This window comes from Apteryx rowi, unplaced genomic scaffold, assembly GCF_003343035.1.
Source record: "Apteryx rowi isolate R43461 unplaced genomic scaffold, aptRow1 scaffold_57, whole genome shotgun sequence".
In the NCBI taxonomy this organism is placed as follows: domain Eukaryota; kingdom Metazoa; phylum Chordata; class Aves; order Apterygiformes; family Apterygidae; genus Apteryx; species Apteryx rowi.
In genome coordinates, this window is record NW_020450838.1 from 921,458 (window position 1) to 942,047 (window position 20,590).

The window sequence follows — 20,590 nt, forward strand, 5'->3', positions numbered from 1 at the left end:
CTCTTCTTTTTTTGACTCAGCTTTAAGTACTGCAAGAATAACCTGCCTCTCCATTATTTATTTCTGGTTCCAACAAAATCAATAAATACAGAGCATGTGAAAGCTAAGCATACTTTGAGAGAAAATTGCTATAAAGTAGAACTGTTTATGAAAAGAAGGTGACAACAGCTTCTGTATTCAATGCATATGAAATATTCCTCAAAATGAACTGAATAAACACTGATGTGGACAGCTAAACCATTATTTATTTATATTTATTAAGCCATTTGCTGTTTTAACAGCCTACAGCACATCAGTTGCTATTAGTTGCTATCTCCAGCGTCCCTAAAACTTGAAATCAGAGTCTTTGCAATTATGTATTGCTTGAGCCCATGGTGGGCTCCCATCTCCGATTGGTCCTCGTTCCTGGGGGATCAGGTGACGTGTTCACTGGGCACATTCACAGCTTGCAGTTTGCTATCAGCAAGCAGATTTGAAGGCTCAGAGCAAGGGAGGCATGGCAGTGCTTGTTATGTCTTCCAGAGCTTTAAAGAAAAGCAGTTCTATAAACACAGAGGCCAGCACTTGGTGGTACAAAATGTGCAGGATCTTATTGAAAGGGAGGTTAAAAAAACCCGGCTCACTTTATTGTGTTTAATTTATTTGCTGCTCACTGCTTTGAAATATTTTAAGTAAACAGTGAACCAAATAATTCAAACTTAGTTATGGCTATCACTAGGCACCTAAGTAGATGCTGCCAGATACTGAAAAGCACTTAGCAGATCCTGCCTCCATCAGAGGCAGCAGCATCTTAAAAGCCATACTGCTTCAATCAAGTTACCTATTTGAGCATCAGAAAATAAGAAATGGCCTTTTAGACCAGAGGGCATCCTCTGACAAGGACGCTTAGGATAGCGGATAAAAAGAGAGTGCTCTAAAAGGAATGAGCCCCCGCTTCTAGAATTCGGGGGGTTGAAGGCATCCAGACGTTAATGGCCACCACTAGACTACCTCCTATGAATTTGTCCTTTTGAGCCTGTTTATGCTTTTGGCCTGCAAAACATTCCTTCTCTATGAACCCCAACTTAAGCATGTGCTATATTTAAAAATACTTCTTTGGTTTCTTTTACGCCTGCTACCTGGTAATTTAATGGGACGGCCCCTAGTTCTTGTTTTCTGAGAAATAGTGGATAGTCACCTTCTACCTACCTTCTCTACTGTCCTTCTACTTAACCGTTCACAATTTTGTAGAATGTTGTCTTGATCACATTAAGTGCCCAGGTTTCAAATTCTAGCCCATGTTTTTTGATGGCAACACATTGCGAATAAACATTTGTGAATAAACCAAATGTTGCCCTTGCCTAGAGAAAATGAGGTGATAAGGGGGTGATAACAGTATTTACTGCCTGCATATGTCTGTTTCTTTGTTAGTTCACAAGTGGCATAAGAAGTAGGACATGGTGTTTACTACCTTGTTTTAATTGAGCTCATTTAGTTGAGCATGATTTTTTTAAACCCTGAGCAGAAATTCAGTATGAGATGGATCTCAGCCCAGCGTTTTCATCCCAGTTAAGCTGCTAAAAGGAACTGAGTATGACAGAGTACAGGAGACACGTAGCAGATTTCATTGGCTCTTTTGAAAGTTCCAGTTTCAGCTGTGAATATTCTGAGGATCACCCAGGATAATAAAAGTGATTTTTAGAAGTATTTTTAATTCTTGAGTTGTTTAAGTTAATTTACATTAATTCTTAAGTTGCCAAAATATAATAGGTTTTGAATTGCCAACAGAGCATCACTATGAATGTGAATGTCTTTGCAGTTAATCTGATACCTTCCAAAACTCACCTGTGAATTAACTTTTTTTTTTAAACTTTTTTTTTTAAACTAGGTGAAGCAACAGTGAAGAAGAAACCAGCTCCAAAGACTCCTCCAAAAGCAGGTAATTAGTTGCATATATCATACTGTATTAATAAAAAATAAACCAGTACAGTTTTAAAAAACAGGCAACACATTTATAAGCACAGCTGTTTACCTGCTAAGTTTGTTGTGCGTATGTGATTAAATGGTGGTTGTGATGTTCTATGAGGAGAAAACTGGAAGGCAGAGTCCATTTCTCAAATTTGCTCTTGAGGTTACATTTGTATACAATTTAAATTATGAGCACGCAAAGAAGTTACTAACAATAAACTAAAGCAAGATCTTATGGCGTGTCAGCAGTAGTGCTGGAACTCCGGCCCCTTTAGTATATCCACAACATAGCCCTCAGGGAAAGAGATTTTTTCATTTATCACATAATGCCACGTCCGCATGGGTAGCTACCACAGAGAAGTTGATAGATTCTACATTTCCTCTTAACTGGTCTTGTGCTAACTTGCTCAGGTGTTTGCCTTCTCCTAGGCAAAGCTATCTGTATTTAATGTTAAGCAGGATGTTCCATTACAGCAGTCTGCTTTCGGTGCCTTGAAACTTTGTCAGACTTTTTAGCTGTTCACACAGTTTTCTCTGCCAGATGTGTGCTTCTTTCTAATTTCTTTCAGATATTTTCAAAACAAAAAAATAAACTTCTCTAAGAACATGTCTAGGGAAAAACACTTTGTTTTACTTATTTTGAAAAGAAAGCACTTTCTTGGATGCCCAGTAGCCCAGTGCTTTGGACAGGAACCTTACATTTGGTGAAGTTATTCTAGTGTTAGGGAAGGCCTTTTACTGTTTCAGTCAAAATGTCCTCAAAGCTGCCTCCAAAAAAATACCATTTATTGTGCTGTTCCTGTAAAACAACTGAACATGTTTCACCCTGGAGCTGTCAGGGCTGTGATATTTCTGGCATCTATCCCTAAGAGCTGCCAGGAGTCTGTCACGCTCAGCACCACAACTGAGAGTCAGGAAATAGCACTAGAAGCGAAAGAGAGGTCCTGCCATCTATTGTTACCCCGACAGTGAGAAGGAAGAGGAGAAATAACTGATTCAGACATTGAGGAATATGAATAGGACTGCAAGATTTAAAAGAAGCCCTGCAGTACAGAAACCGAAGGATCATCATTGCTCACAGGAAAATTCAGTGTGGTGGGGAAAGAAGCTGATTTCCCTCCTTGCCTCTCTAACTGAGGTCTCAGATGATGGTCACCTGGCTACTGAAATGAGGATGTTCAAAGTTGGCTGTTGAGCCTTAGATTTTCTGCATGCTGTTGATGGCATTTGGGAGCAGGTGTGCAGACACCCTGAGCACATGCAGATAGATAGGAAGTTAGCTGGGGCCATTCATTGAAAACATAAAGTGCTACAAGAATCCTTAGTATTCTGAAAAACTCAGTGCAAAATTTAATATGTTTTATGTTTGGAATTAGTGGTAAGTCTTAACAGTTTTGGCCTTCAGATTTCTGTACGTTAGTCTTGAATGAGCAAACTTTTGATGGGTAGATTGTTTTTCCTTCACTACAACAGGATTAACAAGTGTCCACAGAATTGTTTCATAGCAAGCCATAGATAATTGTCAGTCTTTTTTCAAATACCACTCTGAAACTGTTAAGAGATATATGTGTTTGACTGTTAAGAAAAATAGAAAGTATAGTCACCTAAAGGGAGGTTTTTTTTGTTTTATCAGCTACTCCCCCTCAGATTACTCAGTTCCCAGAAGACAGAAAAGTCCGTGCTGGTGAATCAGTGGAATTGTTTGCCAAGGTGGTAGGAACAGCACCCATAACTTGCACCTGGATGAAATTTCGTAAGCAGGTAAATTGTTTTCTGGTCTGTTTTAACAATCTTAAAAGAACAGAGCTGGAAAGGAACTCCAAAGACCCAACTAGTCTATATTCCTTCCCCAATAACTGGCCATAACTGTGTCATTTCTGCCAGATGTTTTTCTCACCTCTTCTGAAAGCATTCCAACGATGGAGATTTCACAGCCTCCATTGGCATCCTATTGCACTGCTTAACTATACTTAGTGTTAGAATTTTTTTCCTAATGCCAGACCTAAATCTTTCTTGCTACAGTTTAAACCCATTGCTGCCTGTTCTCTCTCCCATGACAAATGACTGGTCCTTTGAGAAGAGCCTTAGACCATGTAATTAAAGGATAGGTGATCTGAAGGATATATTATATGAAAGATATTTATCACAGGAAGCATTTCTCTCCTCCTTCAGAAATAACCTTTTCTTCATTGATGCTTGGTCTAAAGCTATGTCAGAGGGGCAAAAATATGACTTACGAAGATTGAATGAAATGTCTCACAACACAAATGGCACCATACAAGGCACAGCAGCACTTGTGGTGCTGCGAGTGCCCTCACCACCTGGGTTAAAGTTCCTTTTTCTTGAATTAATTTCCTCAAGTTATATTACGTGTGTCCATAAGGGTAATTTCTGAAGAGAGTTGCTTTAGTGAACAGTTAAAACACTTTAAACCAAACAACCCAATATGGAAGCACAAGCTGGAAGATGAAGTGCCACGTTAGGATAGACAAAAGATAAATATGTACTGTAGCAGCTATTGTGTTTATTTCATTCTGAACTTGTTATGCACTCTATAAAACATAAATAAAAACAGCTCCTCTTAGGAGGAAGTTTAGACTCTAAATCTAGATATGTCAGCATTTAATCACAGGAGTTCAAAACAGTTCACTAATGCAAAGGGTATTCCACATTTCATCTTTGCTATCCCCAAATAACCTCTTACTTTAGGGGAAAGGGTGCATGATAATGTGCCATTAATTCTCTCTATACTGTATACTCAGCTTTTCTTTTATCTCCTTTGTGGAGTTTTTTTTCCTGAAGTCTTACATTTTCTTAAAATTCTGTAGCTTAGAGACTGAGGCTAAAAACTGGTCTACTTATTTCTACAAAAATAGTCCTCAGAAGCCTCAGTGGCATTCACTGTTCTGTGCTGCTGAGCTCTGTCTTGGCACGTCAGTGGTAGGTACCCCAAAAAGTGAGTTTCCAGTCTGTTCTGTGCAGAATTCTGAGCTCACTGGTGAATTCGGCAATCCTATTTACATCGATTCCATGGCCATTTTTATATACAAAACCAAAGTGATAACAGAGACTACCATCTCTTATTGCCCGTATCAGACCCATAATCTGTGATACTTCAGCTTTCTCTGTTTTAAAATGTCACTTTTACCATCTTTATGTATTCTTTAGCTAATCCCTGTGAGACAAACTAAAGGTTTGCAAAATTTTACGTTAGGATGATATTTAAATTTTTCGTATGTCGGTATGGCAGGTAAATGGTGTAGAAAAGAAAAAAACATTAGGAAGCTTAATAAACAATATAGGAGAACAAATGAGGGTCAGCAGAGCCTGTGAGTGGTGAATTCTGATTTCAGCTCTGTCACTGCATCGCTGTGGTGCACAGGAGGGACTCAGCTTCTCCTTTCTCCCATTCCCTCGCGTTTGAGAGAACCACGGGGGCTCTCACAGGTATTCTGGATAAATGCCTTTTGCTGGGGAAAAGGGAATACCACAAAGTAATGACGAGTACTGCTGTATGGGATGGCAGCCCACTAGAGCGATGGTGGAGCTATGCTGAGTTAACACACGGAGCAAATGTGCCTTTGAAAGCCTGTTCTATTGTTAGCTGGATAACAAAGTCCATTGTTTGACACTGCTAATTGCTGGCGATTCTTAACTACCACCAGTGACTGTCTTTTGGGAACACAGGGATCAACTGTCCTATTCCCCAGACGCATTGCAAGCCACCAAGCATCCTTGCAGGGCTTTCTTTGCATAATACATATCCAGTTCTACTAGACTGCTTTTTTTATTATTATAACCTTTTGATTAATTGTAGTGAAGCAAAACACATAAACCAGTGTAGAATATCAGAAGAACAAAGCACAGCAGGAAAAAAAAAAAACTTTCAATATAATTTAAACTGTACGCCTACATAATTCCAATTACCAGCTCCTATACCAATTATTGCAGGACAAGCTTTCTCAGGTTACTTTTGGGCTATAGCAATGCACGCGTTCTGGCTCGATTGAGGAGAAAAGAGGGGCAAGTCCTGCTCCTAGCCTTGTAATTCCTTATCCTCTGAATACATGAGACAAGATAAGTCAAACTAAATAGCCTTCATTTTTAATGAAATTCTGAGAATGAGTTGGAAGAGTCACTTATCTGAGAAGGAAGTGGTGGGAGGAAGAAGGGCATTGACATTATGGTGCCTGTTTCATAAGAACACAGTGTGCTACTTCTGTAATTGCAGTGTAGCATCACGGGGTTTTGGAATAATCTTTCATGTCTCAAATTAATACTCATTAAAATCCAAGTATCCCTGGCCATGCTGTAATAGCTTTGTTTCAATTAAAAACTAGTTCATAATGTGCCTATGGAATTCAGCTGAGAGTTTGATTTTTGGTTGTTTCTGAAAATTTAACCAAAAGGAGAGATGCCAGGGATATCTGTGCACATTAAATTAGGATAGTTTGTTCTCTTCTGCTAGACAATGTGATTCATTTTGTAATGTCAGTGATTTCAAAATGAATGTTTCACAGGAATTTAAAATTCAAAGAGTGAAAGGGTATAATTTTTTTGTCTGTAAATTAAAAAATATTTTTGGTTCTCCAGAAAATAAAAGTAACTTAGGAAGGCTGCATCTGCACTTTGTAAGCCTCTCTGCACAGTGCACTATTACAACTCCGTTTCAGGCAAAATATCTTCAGTTGTTCAAAACCAGGAAACTCTTGCCCTGATTGATGTGGAAGCACAGAGTAAGGCTGGTTAAGACAAGGTGGTGAAAGTCACAGCTATGAAGGATCTGCAGAGTGGGTCTCTGAAAGCAATGACAAATGAATTAGGTTATTTACAGCTAAACCCTAGTTCCACTGTGGTCTCTGTAGGATAAGTGAGACAAGACTTTGCTCTTTTGCCATTTTTCACTTTCAGTTGTCAAAGGGGAGGTAGAAAGTGAAATTCCTGTTCCTTAGTGGAGTCCCACCAATTCCAATGTTCCTTGTCTCCACTGCAGGAATGGAGTCATAACATTTACTATATTTCTAGATGTTTTGTGTTGATTTCACTCTTCATGAGCTACACATATTCACTGCTGTGATAGAGTTATCTCTAGATGATGCTTAATAATGCTAACTTGTGTTGTAATGTGAGCTCTTTCAAATAGGTAAGGAATTTTTGCCCTTAAGATCTTTAATTTTTTTTCTGTTGAATTTGGCAGATAGAAGAAAATGAATATATCAAAATTGAGAATGCTGAGAACAGCAGCAAGCTAACAATATCATCAACAAAGCAAGAACACTGTGGATGTTACACTCTAGTTGTAGAAAACAAACTTGGCAGCAGACAAGCACAAGTCAACCTTACAGTTGTCGGTGAGTTTAAACAATGCTTTAGATATATACTCATTCTTTAGAAATTACTTTACATTGGTGTTCTAATGTATATGATGCTATGCAAAAACTTAAATAAAATCATCAGATAAGTTAAGAAGACTGAAAAAAACCCCAGACCTTTAAAAAAAAATACCTGGACAGGATGCTGACATGGTATAAGCACTATAAGCAACCTCAGTAGGGCTATGCTGTATTGCAGCAGCTTATGATGCATTTAATTTAATTTTGAAAAATTATTAATTACAGATGGAGGTAAGAAATAACCCAGATTTAGAAAAAAAAACAGTAAAGAAAAAAAGCAGCTCACATCTCTTATTTTGTTTAGGTACCACTGTAGTCGTCCTTTTCCCATTTAACATTTGTAGCATCCAGATGTTTGCTAGACCGCAATTTTAACTAAATAATCCAGATTTTATTAGACTGTTAGTTTGGGAAGGACTCAAGTGGTCTGTATTAGACTGTAAATTTTAAAACGTCATGTTATTTTGGGGAGGGAGGTTTTATCTGTTTGGCTGAAATTCCTACCAGTGTCTAGTGTTTTATAGTGACATAAACCGGTGGATAGAGGCAGTCTGTTTGGAATATGGAGTCCTTTATATGTGGTCTATTGTACACATGTGCATATATTCTGTAACATACATAGAAACAGTGAAAGAATTATTTGTTTGATACTTTGGAGCGTTTTAAAGTTCCAAACAGCTTTATCAGATGACACCGTGAGGCTATCAAGTTTGTTGAAGCAGGATGTGGGCAGCTACAGATAGCTGCGGACCAGTAGACTGTTGCAATGTATTTGCAGGTACAACTGCAGCCTAGATGTAAACAAGCTGGGTTAATTCTGGACAAAATGTAGAGCTGTACCATCTAGCTCTGAAAGGGCTAATGAACCCACCTTTGTGTGGATACACAGCAAATGCTTTCCAGGGAAATCTAGGAAAGTTCTGCAAGCAGAGAGAGAGATTTAGTCAAAATGTTAACCTGGTTCCTTCTAACATGCATCACTAGTTGTGTAGGACAGTTTGGGCTTGTCTCTGTTTCCTAAGGCTTGCAGCGGGGTCTTGGCACCTGGCAGGGGAGGGCAGAGTTTGCCCAGGCATTTGGACAAACTCTATTTCAAATAATGAGGCTGCATCCTAATCACTCAGTCATAACTGCATTGGCTCTGCTGTCCTAACATATATGTGGGCTACTGAGCAAGTAAAGAAACCTGGGTGTAAGGCCAAAGGTGAAGATCCGACTCCAGTGAAATCAATGGCAAAATTCCCGTTGACTCTAACTTGGCTGGAAATTCATTCCAGTGATCCACTGAAGAGCATAAAAAGTTTAATAACTAGTATCACACTTCAGTGTACAATATCCAGTAAAGTCTGAATATGTTTCTTGATTATTTAAATGAATTTCTTTTGCCTTATTTTTGGTGTTTGTTGCAATTAAAAGGTAACTGAATGAATGAGTACAAATATAAAGTAAATTCCAGCAACAGATCAGAGAAGGCAAGATTAGAATATCATAGAAGAAGCATTTTTCATGTAATGCATAAATAAATTGTACTACCCCTTCCGACAGTAGCTTGTGCAGGTCAGAAATATAGCTAGGTTAAAAATGAACACCATGAAAGATTGATCCTCCGGTAACCATTAAATGCACTGTTCTGGCTACAGCTTTTGGCTATGCAGCTGGTTAGCAGCTAGAGGTATGCCAGGAGAGCATCCACTCTTCATGTCCCCCGGTACGCTTTCCTAGGCAACTGCTGCAGACTGCTAACTGTAGCGGGTTATTGGGCAAGATGGATTTTTTAGCTGAACCGAGATGACGAGTCTTACAATCTTGTCACTATGTGAACTTCACCTCATTATTATATAAGTCACTGGTTTATATTCTGTGGAGTTAATTGGTTTGAAAGTCTTTGAATTCTATAACCTTATAAAGCTACATCTCAGCCTCTTGCTTTGCTCTTCCATGAGTAAGAAATGTGCCAGAGAACAGTGGGATTCCCAGAGCTGCTTTTGGGAGAGTTGGGTGAAGAATCCTTACAATGCGCTGGAGTTTGCCATGCATTTTGGCTGATGAAAAGCTGTCTGATTCCAGCTGAAAAGAATAAATTCCCTCTTGTAAAATTGCCAAGCTCTTCAGTGAAACATCTCACTGATGTCAGTACTGCCGAAGGCATGACAAAGCCTCAAGATTCCTCCTTTGCTACATATGCATTTTACAGCCAGATCCTTCCATCTGGGTACCCAAAAATGTGGGGGAAGGGGGCAAAAATGTCTTCCTTCTAGGGAGCAGGTTGGAGTCTCACTGTTGAGGTAAAATCCTTCAGCCTATTTGCACCTTTAATGGTGTTAACTGTTCATGAAAAATAGGAAGGTGCTGTCTTTTCTCCAAAGCCTGCTCCAGTCAGAATAGGGAGGCTGTACTTCTTAAAGCATGCAGAACCAGAGAGCTTTTAGTCTACCAAACCTCATCCTTAGGACTAAGTTCTCATCTGTCCTTTCTGTTCCCTCCAAAGTACCAGGAAGGAACTTGCCCTCCCTGTCCTGACCCCTATTCATAACAAGGGTTGATGGAGAAAGCCCTGCTGCTACACATGGGCTTTGTTTGCCTCAGCTATATATAATAAGGCTCTAACCTCTGTGTGAGCTGCCTCCCCACAAGATTACTGTTTAAAAGGCACACCCACGTATATGCTGTGTACTGAAAACACTGCTGCCTGACCCCAGTACATAACTGACTCTTGAACGTGTTGAGAGAAACTATAAATACAGAACATCTGCTCTCTGAAAGGAGCGTGTCTGAGCCGACCTAGAGCTATGTTTCTCAAAAGGCTAACTAACAGGCTTGTCTGGTTTGAGTTTTAACAAATCAATGACATTTGTTAAAATACAAAATGAAATAGATAAGGAAATAAACCAGTAATTTTTTATTATTACTTTTTACAACCGTGTGGCTTGCAAAGTTGTCATGCTCATGCGCAAGTTTCTCATGTGAAAGGCTCCAATAAGCATTTCCCAAATTAACATTGGACTGTAGCACATGACAGGGAACACATTGCCCAGAGAGGTTGTGACATCTCCATCCTTGGAGGTATTCAAGTCCAGACTGAATAAGCATCTGAACAACCTCGTCTGACCTCCTAGCTGAGCAGAAGGTCTAATGACCTCCTGATTTAAGGCCTGAGTCTTAGACAATAAACCATAGCTGGACATTTGAATGATTTTAGGGGGGAAAAAAAAAGAAAAAGAAAAATGCCTCCCTTGTATTCTTTTGATGAATTTTCTCCTTGTCATCACTCCTAAAGTCTTAAATCAAACTGCTCAAACTGTCATACTCAACAGTCATATTCAGCACTTCAACTGTGAGCTTAATTGAACCAAGTAGGGATTCTGCCATTTAAGGAGCTTGAATCGTATAACATTGTTTGATTCAGTTTTGGCCATGGGAAAAGCTGCTCTTGAAGAAGCCCAGCTTTGAATTATTCTAAGGATTTCTTTTTTCCTTCATGATTTTAATGGATAACCATGAATAAAACTTCTATTAAACCCAACCTCTGGTGTGAGCTGTTTGCAGTCCACACACCAGCTGCACGGTATTGAGTCAAATTAGAGGAGACTCCTGTTAGTTGAGGATAGGCAGTGTGGTGTGGTGATGAGCGTGCAGGACTAAGCCACAAGCATTGAGTCTTAAGCTTAATATAGATTTGTGGTGTAACTTTGGGCCTGTATAAGCTAATAATACTGGGAGACCTGCAGTAGAAGTGTGACGTCCAAGTTAAGCAGTCTCACCTCTTAAAGGGTAGGCTGCTTCCAAAATGTCCGTGTAGAGTTCTTCTCTATTGTTATTTAAAGATTAGCTCTCTCACATAAGCAATTTCATTAGCTGAATGATCTCTCTAGAGAGATTTTGCATGTTTCTGCTCCAAATCCAAAACAGCCTGTTGTGGGACCAAGCTTATGATTAACAGCAGACACTGTGTCAGATTAAAGTGGCTTTTTGTTGCTAAAGCTATATTAAATGAGCCAGCGATGAGCTGAGTGTAAGATAGGGCTGATTTAGGAAAGGTAAAGTCCTCACTCCATAGTGATAGCAAGGAATATTCATTCCTTTCTTGCCACTTTTTGGATGCATATGGGTAAATAATCACATTGCTGCTTCTGAACGTTTTAGCTATGGGACAGGAATACCTCAATCCGTAACCTGTTATGAAAAAGCAACTTTGTCATCATACTGGCTAAGGCTGGTTACTATGACAAAGAGTAAAAAGAATAACGGAGTACTTAAGAAAGAGAACTTGGCCTTTGAGAAGCTGTGGTCTGTTCTGTGGCTCTGCCGCAAGTTTCCTTCATGATTTTGAGGATCCTGCTTAGTGGTTCCATGCCCAGACACAAGGGAATTCTGAAGCTCAGTGTTTGCTGAGTACGTTGGATATCAGCGATGCCTTTTGCCTTTTTTCATACACAAGTAGGAAAATATATACTACCTATGTGGGGGCTGCTTTTGATCAACCTTGTTTTGTTCTTTAGATTGGTATTGTTTCTCATGTGGTATTGTATAAAAACAAAATATGGCTCTAAGACAGATATATGCAAAAGAATAAGAGCAATATTATTATACCTCAAGAGAGACTTAAAGATAGTCGTTATGGTGTTTTTATTACCCTAAACAGTTGTGCACATACTGTGTGCTCTGAGTCCTTCTCATACATTGTTGAACGGTGATAAACCAAGTACTTAAGTATACTTACATATAAGCATGTTGCACACAGACATGCAAGTAGTATAATATGACTGCATTAAGTAATACTTGCTTTTCTGCCTGATGTTATGGTTCCTTACTTGATTTGGGATGGAGATGTTATTTTCTGTGAGGAAATTGTTATTTCCCTGTCTTCAGCAGAATCAGTATCCACAGAGTCTTTCCAAGCAAAAATGAGAAAATTCAAGTTTAGCTTTAGAATAAGATCTGATCGTGCACTAACTCCAATAGTCATCGAATATAGTGGTAGTATTATTAATCGCCTATGCAGAGCCATTGGCTTCAACAAGTGACGTATATGCATGCTATCTTAACATTAGTTCTTTGCCCTTAAGCTCTACTGTAAGGAAATGTAACATTTAACAGTGGTGCTTTCAGCATTTTCTACGAGTCCCTGAGACCTCTGGCTCTGCGAGTGGCTCACACTGAATGGATCCATAGGGGGGCAGAAACTGGGCAGTCTCTCTCTGCAAAAGCACGTGCAGACTTCTGCGATAGTGAGGCAGGACAACCAAAGGTGTTTCTACAGAGAATACTACAGCAACATGAATGCTTCTGAAACGTCCTTCATCTTCTGAGAAGCATCAGCTTGCATCCTACAGTGGCCACGTGATTCCCTGTTTATAGCTAGGGCTGAGAATGCAGTGAATTTCCTAAGAATATGTGGGTGGACTTGGCCTCTAACCTTTGGCCTTTTAAATTCCTCTGGATTGCTGGAGGATTTTTGTCACCAGCTTTCCGGTTAAAGAGCAACTAGACTGATGGTTCAGGAAGGGATGTTTGTTGTTGTTGTTGTTGTCGTTGTTGTCGTTGTTGCGGTAGTATGGTGTTATAATCACCACTGTCAGCTTCCCTGCTACTGTTTGGTGACTAGACTCTGCAGCCATATCAAAACTGTGTTTTTGCAGAAAGATAATAGTGCATAGAGGAAAAAACAGCCTAGGTTGCCTAACATCAGTGCCAGTACCCTGATGCAGAATTAGTCCCTGAAGGACCATCTCATTTGTGTCACTTCTGTGAGGAGAAATTGCAGCAGAACTCTCTGCTTAGCTGTTTTTCCTGATATTCACCTTTACCTTTCTTCTGATGAAGAAAAGGAAACATCATCACAGTATTTTTCACAATAAGCTTCCTGTATTTCACGTGCTATTGAATGCTAGGCATTTCTTTAGTTATAAAGGCTAGTGGTTGCTGTTCTGCACATGAGCAGGGTGTTCCTAGGACCCCGGTGGAGACTTGGCATCTGCTTACAGTCTTACCGGAGCAAGCCCTAAAATTTATTCTTACTTTCAGTGGACAGGTATTAGAGCTCTAATTCAATCAGTTATCAAACCAGATTCCTGACGCGTAGCATATGAGTAATCTGAATAGCTTGTTGACTTAGGCACAGGAACAGATGGTTTAGAAGAAGGGCTCCTGAGAATGCATTATATATTTGTTTGTTCCATTAGGCCTGTGGCAGGAGGAGATGTTCTTGTGATGAGGGCATATGCGTGGGAGTGGTGAGCTCTGGTTTCGTTCCCAGCTCCATCCTCCTGCCTGTCCTTGGGTGAGGTCGTTTTACTCTTTCTGCCCCAGTCTCCCCCTTGGCAAAGTGGGGATCGCGGTATGAAGTGCTGCTGCGGGTCTGCAGTGCTTGCGAGCTGCTTTATCTGCAGATCTCAGCAGCGCAGTTTTTCAGTAATGTAGTTTTATGTCAGAATTGTGGAGAGGGGCAAAGGGGGGTCCAGCTTTTGAGCTTGGCGCTGTCGTGCAGGGTGACGTGGAGAGGAGGCTAGAGCCCGTCTGCAGCGGGTGCTGCAGGGCTGGGCTGCGTTACGAGTTGTGCCCGAGCTCCGGGTGGGCAGCTCCCCTGAGCTAACCAGCCTCGTCTGCGCGGCGCTCTGCTCCTGCTGGGGAGGCTGCTTCCTCCGGGGAAAACCTCTGTTCCTTTCATCTTCTCTTGTGCTGCTTTGCRGGAGAACCCAGGTGTTTGCTTCCAGTTTAATATTATGCTAAACCTGTGGTGCATTAACATCCAGGAGGCTGTTAAAGGGTGTTAGTACCTTTACTTACAGTGCTTCTCTGCCTTGGAAAAAGAGCTGCAGGGCATAGTTTTCCAAGCAAAGCAGAGAGGTCTGCCATGACCCCAAGCCCTGTCAGCAATAATGTAGAGTTCAGTTATGACCTTTTATGGTTTCGCTTTTCTCCTGCTGATGAATTTCAAATGGAGCCTTTGCCAGTGCTGTCGGCATGGACAGTGTTCAACTGGCTTTAGCAGCATATTAAATACCTTCTCTGGCTAAACAGCCTGTGGAATGGAATTAAATTGTTTCTTTCTGTCTGTTCTTCATCTGGCAGACAAATATCACAATAGCTAATAATAGTATTATACAGTAATATGATAACTGGATTTAGAAAGAAACCAAACCAACTTTGAGAACAGATAAAGAAAACCACCTCAGAGATGTTGCTTCAGTGCTGTCTCTGAAAAAGAGCAGTAACTTTTCTTTCTCAGGAGCTGCGGTTATACTGTTCCCTGTTTTCAGAGGCTTTCTGCTGCAACAGTGTTGCTGCTTAAGAGACTGCCCGAGCCCTGCAAGCTCTTAATGTGCGGCAAGCCCTATCTCCCCGCTTCGGCTCAGTCTGATGGTCACATCAAGTAGCCGGACAATTTCCATTTCCCTGCGCTCCGAGCTAGATAAGGAGAACACTGCCTTTTTTGGTGTCCTGGAATGGGGCTCGTGTTCTGCAGACTCTGCAAATTGAGCCATTTTGAGAAGCCAGTGAGATGTGGGTAGCATGGTTTCATGTTATGTGGGTGTCCTGTATGAGCTGTGGGTTTGCCACCTATGCAGAAGGAGAGAAAGTCCCTTTCCTTATCAGGAGGGATTTTGAGTTAAACACCACTGAAAGGAAAGCAAGGGCCTCAAGTCAGACTTGTCTCATAAATAACAATGATTTAAAGGCCGAGCATGCTTATGCTTTGTGCTTCTCAGTGCGCAGAGTGTACAAATGCAGATTAATTAAAGGTTACTTCAGGCTGTATATCAAAACCTGTTTACCAAAATATCTCTGAGAATTTGTCTGAAGAAGAAGTGCAGCTGAATCCAATTTGGGAGTAAATAGGAAGTGTGCATTTCAGTCCCAGTATGGTCTTAAATGTGGCTCATACCCTTCAGTGGGGCTAGCTTGTGACTTTACTGTCTGCCCTAAGGAGCACAGGCCACAAAGAACAAATCGGCATCAGACCGCCTTGCCTGCTCCTCCTTGCTCTGGGGAAGGGATAATCTATGTCCCTCTGTGTTGGGGAGCATTTGTTTTTTAATCTGTTCCTAGTTTGCTGGATCATGAAGGGAGAAAAGCCCTCCTTCTCTTCACCTCATTCGCCTCTTGCTCGCCTACTCAGGGCATGTTGTATGAGTTGCTGCTGCTCTTTCCCCTGTCTCAGTGACTTCAGGCAGTCCCTACGCTGCTGTGTAGAGCAGAGCCTCGGGCAGGCTTGAGGCCAGGTTAGCTGTTTGTCCATCTTCCCTGCCTGCAGCCTTTGGAGCCAGCCYGGAGGCAGCCCTGCTGGTATTCCTGAGGAGATTGCCTAGGGAGCTCTGCGCTTGAGTCCCCTTCAGCATTTAGCTCTCCAGCCACCAACGATCTTGTTAGCCTTTGCAGTCACATTAGGCAAACAAGGTAGTCATGCATCCTGGTAAAAGAGGTATAGGTGCTGTCTGCTACAAAGGACGGTGGACTTTGTAGGGTGCTGACCAAGTTCAACAGAGACTGTGTGGGTGCAGCCAATTTGACTGTGATAATCTAGATTATCGTAAAGTTTAGGTAACTGTTGATTTGGGCGTTATATGCATGCTGTGATAACTTAGTCAAGGCTGGAGTACCCCTAGTTTCATCTAGTTAAGATGTCTAATTGTGGAGAACGTGCACATCTATTTTCTTTTGTTGCGTAAGTAGTGAAGCTGAAGTTAGAGCTCTGTATTTTGAATGAATTGCTTCCCCTGGAGATACATTGATATGCAAATGTTCAAAAGGAGCAGCATATTTTTTGGATGCACTCCCTTCCTTCTAGTTCCCATTTTGGACTGTGGTTGTGTCTTGGTCCAGAACAGGAGGTACCAAACTGTAGTCCAATGGAGCCAATGTAAAGTCCTCACAGTATAAGGCTAAATGTGAAGTATGTTTGTGTACGTAAAGCACTGCACATGACATGCAAATGAAAGACTGAAGATAGCCAGCTCAAGGACGCTAATGTTATATTAAACAGTAAAACAGAAGGACAAAATAGAGACTTGTGCTTGACTTCTGCACCCTTTCTCAAACCACTGGATATTTTTATTGGAAGCAGTTAATTATGCTGATAGAGTTTTCATATTCCAGAAGGGAATGCAGTTTGGCAAAATATCCTAGCTCTCAGTACAGACAGATGAATACAGGGTAACCTTTTAAATCTCCATGGAATAAACTGTTGAGAAACAAAACAGACACACGGAGAGACCATCTGCAAATTCTCTGAATGCGCAGAGCTATAGGATATCATCCAGTCTGATATCAAATAATTTTTTAAGCATGGTAAAGTACAATTTGGAGAGATACATAGATCTGTCATATTAAGAAAGTGCAAAGATTAGGCTGTCTTTCTTGTTTATGGTCTTCCATAGCAGCTACTACCCAGTATTTATATGTTAAGCAGGTCTGCAAGCAGCAGTACATGGTAGACTTCAAACAAAAATGTGGCTTTCTGACTCAAGAGAGTCCGGCGAGGGTTGCAGGTTTTCTTCTTTTCCTTCTGGGCAAAAGTTATTAGAAAAGTGGAAACATTCCCAAGACTGGCAGATATTAGACTAAGCCATATGGCATTTTCTTTACAGCTAAAGTCCCTTTGGCCGTGAATGTTTTCTCTCCAGTGCTCACATACTTAAGCCTTGCTTTTGTAAACTATCAAAATGGATTCCAGTTATCTAGGTGAGTCATGGAAAGAGAGGTCACTAAGGTAACTGTGGCCTAGGCAACTGATAAAATCATGCCCATGCATCATTTGAAAACAGAAGTGTGCTGAAAGCCAGCAAAGAAAGACTGCATATTCACGTCCTGCCTGGGAAGCAGGCCACTATGCTCTGCACAGACTGAAAGAGATGCATTTTTTCCTCCTTCAGTATAAAACTGAGTATAATGATCTAGTCAAAAGCTGTCCAACATATGGATCTCTGTAGGCTAGTCTTCTCTTTGAAAGAAGGGCTTAGTATTACAGCAAGCTAACTTAAAAAAAGAAAAAAAAGAAAAAAAAAGAGAGAAGCACATACTACTTAACTGTCCACATTTAGCTGTGTGCATGGCAGGAGTTGGAGAACATGCACCACTTGCACAAACCCGAACAAACGCCTTTAGAAAGGCTCGGCCTTTGGCTCAGCTTTTTCTTCAATGTATTTTTCTTTTGCTATCAGCAACTGCTCTGTTCTGTTTGGATTTAGGATGAGTCAGCAGTTGCTTGTCCGAGTTCTTATATCTGCATCCTGACATAATACAACAATGAATATGTAAGAGGAAAACGAGACACACAGCTAAGTATTATTCTTCTGAATAATACTTGAAGAGGACAGAGGCAGTAGAGTTTCCCACGAGGTCTCCCTGGATGATGGTTTGTAGTGAACAGAAGGTGGTTATCCCTGCTCTTCGGAGTGTGACTGAAACCATCTAATCCCCGCGTGTGATGCCAGCTCCCTGGTGCCTGGTGCAGGACGSTGCTGGTCCCGTGAATGAAGGCGGCGTGGAGGTCTCACTTCTTTCAGCACCGAGGAGGCTGAGGTAGCACCAGTGCAGGGAAGAGGGACGCCACCATTTAAGTACCAGGAGATTGAGATTCGGTTCTCATTTTTGCCACAGTCTGTCCTTCTAATCTTGGACAAATCATTTAACCCCTCTGTGATCCAGTTCACAATATCTAAACTGTAAATTCATGCTTGTTGGTAGTCCCTTTTATTTTGCTAGAGAATGAGGCCAGTAAAATGTGACAACTAAGCAGGGCAGTAAGCCATTCCAGAGATTAAGGACATTTGGTTTCTGATATTCGTGTTTAACTAGAGGGGCACTGTATAATGATGACTCCTAGTGGAATGGTGTTTTAAATATTGCCAAAATGAATAAAGATAACCTACACCTGAATGGCTCTTTCTCTTCTGCCTGGGCATTCTCAGGCTGAATGCAGCTGAAAATCCTTGGTGCCCATCTCTCTTCCTCCATCTCCATCTCTTTCCTTATATTTAAAAGTTATAGACCTTTCATATATTTCAGTTTGGGAGGGAGGTGGATTTTTAGCGACAATTGTATTAAAGAGAATTACATAAGAGAGATTTTTCAGAGAAGCCGTTGGTCAACAGAACAAAACAGCTTATGGTCTGTAGAAAGAGGACTGGCCTGTTCCAGACAGTGAACTGATCTGAATAGTTCAGTGTCCTGGCTGGGTTAAACTATCCCATTTTCCCTCTGTATAAGTAAAATCACAGCAGTCAGAGGAGACATCCTTCCGTCCAAGAACTAAAGGTATGCCTGTGGCAAACTGTGGCCATTTCTGTCTGCTCAGTGATTTTCCTAGCAATGATAATTTGAATATGGAGGGATAACTAATGTAGGCTACCACAGTAAGGCTTTGATCAAAGGTCACAACAGTTTTTCTCAAGAAATTTTTTTATTACTGAGCAAGTGGCTGTATTTTTGGTTTGTTTGGCAGTTCTGTCTTTCCAAGAAAACGATGATGATGTCCATTAGCAACAGACAGTTATTCTTYGGCAGCTTTTATCAGCAAAACAGGACATGCATGTAGCATGGTTTTCTTTTCATCTTAGTTTGTTGAGTTTTGCCACCAGCCACATCTAAGCCAGGAACAGGTGAGGTTCAGAGAATGCATCTGGGATTTTGTGCAGCAGTTTGCGGTTTTCTGTGTCCTGATGATTGGGTGTGCGGCTAGGACAGCTACGTGTGATTTTGCAGTTCTACTCATTTGACTGGAAATGGTTCATCAGACTTACGCCTCTCAGAGCTTTATAGGACTCTTTGTGCAATATAGCAATGGAGCACTAGAAAAACAAATGCAGGCAAGGTTTTATTATACTTTGCCTCATACCTTAAACTCCTCCCTCTTAGAAACCCACTTATGTTACCTAATGGTTGAATGCCTGCATAAAAATCCCATTTCCTTGTTTCCATCCTGTCTGTTTCTCTTTGTTATTTTGAATGTGAGGATGTAGGATGTGCTTGGAAATACCCAGCTGGATGGTTGCTGCTTCAAGCAAAGAATAGTAATGACTGGTGAAAAGTTATTTGCCAGATTATTTAAAGTTATCAAATTAATTAAATTGTGTCTATTGCCCATTGACACAGTGATGTAAACTGGTGTGTTTGACAGAGGGAAGCTTGAATATTGGTGATTTTCAGGAAAATGGATAATAAAACATTTGCGATAGTTGTTGCTTTGGTCTGGTATCGTCTTCACAACATTTTATTCTCCTGTTCTCTCCCTTTCAAAATCCTGGAATAATTTGCAAAGCTTTGTCTTGTTCTGCATGCTGTATGTGACTGTGCTTTTACCTTGACATATTAGTTATTGCTATGGATTTTACCGATCCGTGTCCAGTGTTACCACTGTCTGTATCATCTCACACTTATTCTATTTTTTCCTTTCCATCTTCTATCACTTTGTCCCATTCTTTGACTTCACATTCAGCCTTTGGTCACTGGTTCATCCAGATCAACATCATCATTATTTTGTAGGTTTTGCTAGATTACTTCTGAGAGGATTATTCCCAGGGAAGATGCTTTGTTCCCTTTAAAGTCTTTGCAAGTGCTTAACTTCCATAATTCTTTCTTTAATAAGTAATTTAAAACATCAGCATCCTTCTGTCTTAGGAGAACATTTATTGCAATAATTCCTTAGTTTAATGATTCAGGTTAATTCTGAAAAAGCCCTATAACTGTATGTTTTTTGTATTGTGTGGAGGTTTGCATAGTTGGTTGCTCATTTGCATACCAGTTTCTGGTGATACTGGCTCTGTCCATGCAAATACGGGTTTTAGGAGCAAGCCTCTGAATGGGGAATAGCAGTTCAAAATTTCCATGTTCCACTTCTTCAACAATTTCCAAAATCCACATGAGATAAAATTTCAATATTTAAATGAGGTATTCTAAGCTGAGTTCTTTTTGCCAAAAAATGTACTAGGCTTCAAGAAACTGCACGCAGGCAAAGAAGTTCACTAAATTGTTGACAGCAAAGTTGTCGCTCTTCAAGATATGTATTTCTATGCCAACAAAATGGGTTTGGTGTCCCTGATACCTAGCTACGCTTGGATTAATGGCACGTTCTGAGGCTGCGAAAGCTTGCCTCAGCCTTGGAGCATGGTGGCAGCAGAGGGGAGCTGGACTGAGAGTGTCACTGCCATGGCAACTGTGGCAGGGGTGACCCTCTAAGGAAGTTAACCAAGGAGAGGTTTGCGCTACTGTGGGAGATTTGATTCCAGTACTTGCAGGCATAGCTGGGACTG

At 40.8% G+C, this 20,590-nt stretch overlaps 1 protein-coding gene across 7 annotated transcripts in view; it reads left to right on the top strand.

Moving 5' to 3' along the window:
• The window catches only part of MYLK (myosin light chain kinase), a 227,901-nt gene that overhangs the window by 175,322 nt on the left and 31,989 nt on the right, over positions 1 to 20,590 (top strand). For all 7 annotated transcript variants that reach the window (XM_026082130.1, XM_026082135.1, XM_026082133.1 and 4 more), the window contains 3 exons: positions 1,868 to 1,918; positions 3,581 to 3,708; positions 7,145 to 7,298. In XM_026082130.1, coding sequence (XP_025937915.1) covers positions 1,868 to 1,918; positions 3,581 to 3,708; positions 7,145 to 7,298 — 333 coding nt within the window. The remainder of the gene's footprint in view (positions 1 to 1,867; positions 1,919 to 3,580; positions 3,709 to 7,144; positions 7,299 to 20,590) is intronic.